The 7,989-nt window shown below is 31.8% G+C and overlaps 1 protein-coding gene across 12 annotated transcripts in view; it reads left to right on the forward strand.

Moving 5' to 3' along the window:
* Window positions 1-6,659, forward strand: part of LOC113521168 (sodium/hydrogen exchanger 3) — a 51,830-nt gene extending 45,171 nt beyond the window's left edge. For 11 of the 12 annotated variants that reach the window (XM_031912755.2, XM_031912757.2, XM_031912754.2 and 8 more), the window contains 3 exons: window positions 108-287; window positions 1,158-1,509; window positions 2,073-6,659. In XM_031912755.2, the coding sequence (XP_031768615.1) occupies window positions 108-287; window positions 1,158-1,509; window positions 2,073-2,265 (725 nt within the window). In that variant the 3' untranslated portion in view covers window positions 2,266-6,659. The remainder of the gene's footprint in view (window positions 1-107; window positions 288-1,157; window positions 1,510-2,072) is intronic. The other variant, XM_031912762.2, reaches the window with a different exon arrangement.
* Window positions 6,660-7,989: the final 1,330 nt, after the last annotated feature.

Consider the following 7,989-nt stretch of genomic DNA (forward strand, 5'->3'; position numbering starts at 1 on the left):
TAAAGGAATCGCCCTCAGTCTCACAATCTTACTCATACTTTTATAATTAAGGAGTCCCTCCCTGTACATTCCTATAATAAAAACAAAAGGAATTATCTCAATTACAGACACGTATATGACAGTGGCGGAAACAGCGCGCGTCGCCACCCCTACGGCAACCGAGACCATGTTGCCATGGAAACGGGAGGAGGCAGAGGGCTCCGGCGCACTCAAACAATCAGAATTTCCGTCGTGGGCATCCAACAAAGAATATCTTGCTTACAGCTCACCCTCAGCCACTTTTCTAGGTGAATATAAGCTTATTGTCAAGCATAACAAAATAGTATTGTGGGAATATTGCATCATGTTAAAACATGTGTTAGATGCTTCTGCTAATAATTTTTGTTTGTTTTTTTTTATATACTTCATTGACTACTGAGTATAAAATGGACACAATGAATATGTTTAAAAAAAACAGTATATTATAATGTTATGTAACCAATTTAGCGTTACATATTGCACATTAAATATACCCAAAAACATATTTCAACGACCTGTTTTACGACTTAAGTGTTTTGCGTAAGTAAACTACCAACTTAAAGTGTAAAAAATAATAAAAAAAATATCATGAATCTTTATTGTAATGTTAATATAGCTTTTGTTGAATTGAGAGTTGAAATATACCTGAAAACCTATTTAATCCTGCTTGTAACGTGATTAAAATACAAGTACTTAATTCTGCAGTTTCGTTATAAATCTATTCTACTATACCTTTTAGATAACTGAATGTAGATCTATTATTAAATGTTATTACTCTAAATTATGAAGAAATATTACGCTCTAAAGTGTTATTAGAATTAATATATTTGTTTTGATGCATGATGTCTAATTTAATGAAAAATGCTTGTCCATTAGCTCCGCTGTATTTTATACCCTAATCATTTTATAGTTTACATTTATAAATTTTCATAAACATTATAATAGCGTATTTACTGATAAGTAAGTTTATATAATATCTTTATTTAGATATATCGATAATAATTTATTTCACATCCTGCACTGTTTGATAAATTTATCCATATGTAACATTTTACCAACATATTCTCATTTAATTTTTTTCTCTTCTCTCCCTTCCTCTCCTATGTAAAAATACCTCCATTATCATCACCCACACATAGGTGGTATAGAGAAGCCAAAACATCCGAAATCTATCATAGGTCTCTTCCGAAGAGAGAGCTCTGGTTCGACGCAGGGCGCAATGGAGGCTGGAGCGTCAGATTCTGACGGAGGGAGTAGAGGGGAAAGTAGTAAGGGAGAAACATCTTCTAACAAAGGCGAGAGTACAGGGCAAATACGCCAAGGGCCTAGCTTACTATCGAAGAGGAGTACGAGCCTTGGAGGTCCTTCGGTGCTGCTGATGGAGGACGTAGCACACTCAGACCCATTGGGTGCATCCTCTCGCCCTGCCAGCATAATGCAAGGTCCGCATCGGGGACAATGTAGGAGGGGATCCATGTTGGAGTTAACTGGGTAAGTAACTGTACTTAATTAATGTGTGTTTTCTTTCCTTTCCCGTGGGTGTCTTAAAAGCGACTAAAGGAAATTAATTGTCGAGGGATGGGCAGCAGGATCCCTCTTAAAATATTACCAATGTCTAATTGCAAGACATCCCAATAGAGGAAGGCCCATGTTCAGCAGTGGAAAATTAACGGCTGATATGGTATGATAAAGACACCACTTTTCATATAATTATTAACTTGTACCGCTTCTTTATCCTCGTACAGGATTGTATTGGCATAAAAGCCCTATATCCTTCTCCATCTCATATACTGTGTATAATAAATTTCATAGCTATTGGTTATAATGTCGAGGCGTCAACTGGTAACAAACAAACGAACTCACTTTCACATTTATGTTAGTAAGGATTTTTTGTACAATTACATTTTTATTGTTTTATCTAATATAGAAAAAAAAAACATCAATATATATATAATAACATAAATTAGAGACAACAAAAAATTTTGTTATTATTGAGTTCATAAAATACGTTAATGTTCTGTATAAGACACTAATTTGTAATTTATCGTTTATAGATCATTATCTCGTGACGCTATCACAGAGGAAAAATGCAGCAAATCTTTACCAGAAAGCGAGCGTATGGGAGTCAGACGGCTACCGCTTGGCCAGCAAAGCCTGCCACGAGAACCATTCATTCGTCAACTGACTATGGCGTCCACACTCCTCACTAGTTCCTCTTCAGACGAATCCTCCGACGACAACACCTGAGTACCCCGTCGTGGTGACCCCGACAGGTTACCACTTCTGAAGTATAGAACCTTAGAGTAAAGTGAATATAAATGATAACATGAAAGTTTTAAACAAACACTTTCTAATGAGTGCTGTGAATTTGTGTAGTTCATTAAATTAGCTCTAATAAATTGACTTAAAAGCGCGTTAATTGTAATTTAATTGTGTGTAAACAAACCTTAAATTAATACTGACATAATTGAAATAAATTGAATGTCTAAGAAATATATTGATACTATTAATTAAAATGAAAATAATCTGTAATTGATAATAGAGTGAACTATTTTCTCCTCTTATGTCTTAGAGTTTTTGAGCAAATTTTAATTTGAATGTAAACTGCTCCTGTTTATATTAAATATATAATTTAATTATTGGATAAATTATTTTTATATGCTGTTGTAAATACTCTAATGACGCTAATATGGTTATTTATCAATATGGTATACTTAGGTATTTTGTTAATTTTGGACAGCAATTGTTGCCAATGACAATACTAAAAAAAATTTGCCCACAATATAATGTAGATGGGTATATATTTTATGATTTAAGTAGGGCAATTTAGAGTGTAATTTTAAATGTCATTACTAGAATTGTATTAGCTATATTGCGTGTGGTGTTACGTTATGAAAATTGCTATATACATACATACATACTATATTAAGTACTTTTAATATTTATGATTTTTTAATAGAATACATAATTCAAACCATAGATAATAGAACAAAATACCTTCTTAACAAGAGTACTTATTTTATGTTTGTACTGCAGTTTTTACTGTAGATATTTACAATCGTATGTACAAGTACATATTACCGTCAATCAAATTACCATTACAAACCCCATAGGACAATACGTCCTAAATAAAATAAAATATTCTGGTTTATAAAACAAAAAGTCATTATTAAAGTTATTAGACGAAAAGATGATCCGGAAAGACGTCTACTTTGATAAATACTTAATTAAGATTTATTGATTACATATAAGTACGTAAGAAAGGTATCATGACATCGACATCCATGGTACTGTTCATGTTTATAGGAGATGTTTGCCATTTTGTATCAGGTGGGCCGTCAACTTGTTTACCATTCTAAATTACATAAAAAAAAAATATCATAGATAAAATATTTTTTCTGTGGTATTCCTTATCGTACTTCTTTGTATTTTAAACAATATATTTTGCAATGTATTTGATGTTTATTTATGGTCAGTGGCCTTTATCAGCAAGACGCCTTTAATAATCACATGATCTAAAATGTTATAGTGCCAATTTGCCAATTTTGAAAGTTAGCCATATTAGTTAACCAACGAAATTTCAACTTTCAAGGTAATTCAGAATTTCTATACCTACATAGATAATAGTTTTAAATATATTGAACATATTCATTACAGTTTGTTACAAAATTTGATTAAGAAAAAAATTTGTGACTGTAATGAACATAAAGTTTTGTAGCATCCGGCCTATCCAACACTAACATATCTAGGCCTAAAATGTGAAAAGGAAAATGGGTAAAAATATACGACAGTTTAGATAGGTACATAGTAAAAAAATATATTATAATTTTAGTCAAAGCTAAGAGTGATATATAAATATCGCATTTTCCGCAACGGTATCATAGCGACCCAGTCATAGTAATGATTTCTATTCTCATCTACGTTTTCTATATATAAACTTTTTGCTTATATTGGGATGAAATTGCGTTACATAATATGTTTCCAACAATTTCTTAATATTAACAGTATTTGGTTGATTTATTATTGCAAGAATATATGAGTAATATAATGTTTTTAATAAGTACATACAATTACGAGTTTTTGGTCTAAAACTTTAGCCAAAGTCGAAACAAAATTAAAACAATAAGATTAACCACTGAAAGCGAAAGCATAAACGTAGAGTTTGATGTAGCTCGTCGCTCCTTAAGGGATACTAATTGTCAAACGCTACGCACTGCGTAATTGTTATAAGAATAAGCAAGAGATGTATTAATATATAAGCATTTAGCTTTCTATTGTTTCTGCCTATCCCAATAGAAGACCGGCGTGATAGACATGTATGTATTAAGTATTAACAGTATTTATATTGTACAAGTCTACTTGAATTGAAAGTCAAGTACTACTGTTCGTGTGAGGATAATGACTTCTGATGTCTATAATCTCTAGGCCGCTTTCCTTTGATTGAATGATTCCTTTGATCCAATGAAAATTAAGTATTTTTAAACAAACGAAACCTAAATTTGAAAACTTCAGAGATTTAGGGCTGTCGATTCGATCCAGTCTAGTCAATACATTATATTATATTTTATATTAAGATGTTAAGGAATACTTAGTCAGTTTCTAAGTTCTAAGATTTAAAGATACCGAATGCGTGGTATAAAGCAAGGTTTTGGTCGAATTTTACGACGAACGACTTTTAGCTTTGACTAAAAAATTACTTGGGTCGGAGAGTAGTTAGGTATGCAGTTGTAGTCAAGTATGTCGGTAGGTTATTGACTATTATATTACTTTTTCGTTTTAGTTTTTTGTTCTGCTAATATTTTCGGCATACATGTATACCTGTCTTAATGTATGTAGGTATTCAGTACTTTTTAAATTCTCTGTCATTGGCAATTTGACGTCAGCATGTTTGATATTAAAATAATTAGCTATAATAAAGCTTTGATAATAATGTGGAACGAGATGTTAAATTGTTACTTAGATTAATTGTTTATGAAACATGCTAATGGGAATGTATGTTAATTGTCCCGTTTGTAAGTAATTAGTACAATAATAGTGATTAAATTACAATAAGTAGGACTATTTTATTTAAAAAAAAAAGTAGGTATTAAATGGAATCCACATAGGTACTTTTGATGTCTGTAAAAAAATATGTTTATATAACTTATCAATTTATTAACCCTTTGAGATGTTTTACGTCAGATCCATAACTGTGACTTTTTTGACGAATTTCGGTGCTAAAGACCATGATAAGCATCTGACTTGAAATTGTGTGAACATATAATAAATATTAAATATGATATTTTTGTGAACCTAATATGAAATTTGTAGATACTTATCGCATGTATTTAGCCCCTTACGACCACACAAACATAATCTTTGTTGATGTAAAAAAAAATGCTTTCGAGTTTACATAGTGTGCACAATTTTGATAAATGAGTCCCCCTCGACAAAGTCACGAGGGTTGTGATATTGTATATAAGTACATAATACTAATAATAAGAGTTGCTTATTCATTATACCTATTTAAATTAATTGTTGAAATTGTACATAAGGATTAAATAAAGATACAACATCGACAATAGTATAGGTAGCGTGTTTTATGTTGTCATTTGTGTTTGTCAATTGTGTTCCATTAAAATTGCAGAGTTCACTTGAGCGGCTTCTTCTAAGTAAGAATATGATTATTGCATAAATATTAGATCTTGTAACAACTTTACCTAAGTACTATTAATCAATTTTTTCAATGGTTACAAAGTACTAGTGTACATACATCGCAAATAACTCTGCTTGATTGAAGTTTAACATTATATAAAAACGGTGCAAACTAAACATTTTTAATTATTTAAAAAGTATTAGACAGTACTCATATAATGTTTTTTTTTCTATGTTAGTTGAAACAGCACTAAAGTCTCAATAAATGGCATCATATGAGTATAAAATGTTCTACTGAGTTTTATGGAGGGGAATACTAAATGAAGTACTTAATAAAGGAAAATAGATGACCGAAAGCTTTAAATATTCTTACTAAATATAACATCATCTTCAACAACGTAGAGTCAATTTTAGGAAACTTTACGTAGGTAGCATTTCAAAACGGTATAATGAATGTTCACACTAAAGCGAACTCAGTATTGGAAACCAAATAGTATTATAATTATAATTAAGTATTTGTAAAAATATTCAATATTATAATCTCATGCAATAGCACTACAGAAACAAGCTTTTGTAAGAAATATGGTGTGTCAATTGAAAAAAATAGTGCCTAGTAAAGAACACGTTATTAAAATGTAGTTGACACTTTCATGCGATCTGAACTTACGGAAAAAAATGTGTTTCTGTATAATTTATTTAGAATAGCAGAATTACCTATAGATAGTACGTAAATGGCATTCAGTTGTTTATAATTTCTCAAATATTATATAAGTTTATAAAGAAAATACGATTGCTATCACATAAATTCTAAAACTGTCATCATATGGTTTTGTTTGATACTTATAGGTTACCTAGTTGATGTGAATTAAGAGTTAATGAAATATTTTACTTAATGATCTCTTTATCCTGTAGAATTTTTTTTATATATAGAAATGTTTGAAATAGGTAGGTAATAACTAAGATCTAGGGGCTGGTGAAATATTTTATTAAAGATCTCGTATGCGGCATTTGTTTTTCTTTATAATTATTTTCTCTGCCAATTTTCGTCACATTACCTAATTACCGTCACTACTTTCTCCACAATTTTCTATACCTACTATGATAATGAGTTTTATATTAATATCACTATTATCATCATCATATCAACCGTTCACTGTCCACTGATGAACGTAGTCCTCCCCTATAAGGGGGGATTTTGCCAGAAGTCACTTAGGCTTTGTTGATGTTTTAAGAAGGACACTGCCCACCATTCGACGATTAAATTCCCGTAGTCGTCTCTTACGATACCCGCAGGAAAGGAAGAGGTAGCACATTCTGTTTTTTTAAGTGATAAAACAGATGAATTAAAGGAAGTAGTTAACTCTGTCTGTTCATAGATAGAACAATAATAACACAGACCTCACATAGGTACCTAATGTCTATGACTCTTTATATCATCTATAGGTAATACAATTTTATACAACCTTATATGTACAATATACTTACATTGACCAACTGGCAAAAAACGAGCAATAATATTCAATTACCCTGAATTTGATGGTGTGGTCCTAGCATAGAATAGGTCATCCCCTCCTTTCACGTGGATGTCGTAAAAGGCGACTAAGGAAGGGCGAGGGATAGGCAGCAACGTTTCTTTTAAAACAACCGTGACAACTACTGGCAAAAACCTTTTTTTGGGGGAAACCTATATTTAACAGTGGACAATGGACGGGTGACATGAATATGAATGAAATAGGGGAAAGAAGGTTTAACCCCCATAAATAAAATGTCCACATACACAAATGAAACATCTTCAGGAAAAAATTACTCCCTCTATAAAATTAGCACAAAGACGCCAGGTAAGCTATGGCCGGTGTTGTATAAAGCATATAGATATCAAAAATAACAATCGATAGCAGAATCCTGCAATTTTTGGGTTGATGGTAACTGTTTTCTATGGGAGAGAGAGAAAATGGGGTTGTTAATAATACAGACACTAGTCGCCTTAGTTAGCAATATACCTTATTAGATCGACCTCTATACGGCCCAAGAGAAAGCCATCGGAACTAATTCCTATCATATTTGCTACGATATGACCTGTCGTAATTGGCCTAACTTCATTCTTATATTTTTTTCATTCTCCTATGGTGCCCTACCACTGCATACTGTTAGGGTAGATAGATACATTATCGGTAATTATTCTTGCACTATTTAATAAGATTTTCGTACCTACTGTAGGGCAGAAAAGGGATTGTTACTAGTGGGGGACTAGCGGTCCTACTACTAGCAATATATCCTGTTAGATCGATCTCCACGCGATTACCCCTGGAAGTTATAGTTGCTAATTCTTTATGAATT

The sequence above is a fragment of the Galleria mellonella genome, unplaced genomic scaffold, assembly GCF_026898425.1.
Source record: "Galleria mellonella isolate WM207_F2 unplaced genomic scaffold, CSIRO_AGI_GalMel_v1 utg55, whole genome shotgun sequence".
NCBI classification, from domain to species: Eukaryota; Metazoa; Arthropoda; class Insecta; order Lepidoptera; family Pyralidae; genus Galleria; species Galleria mellonella.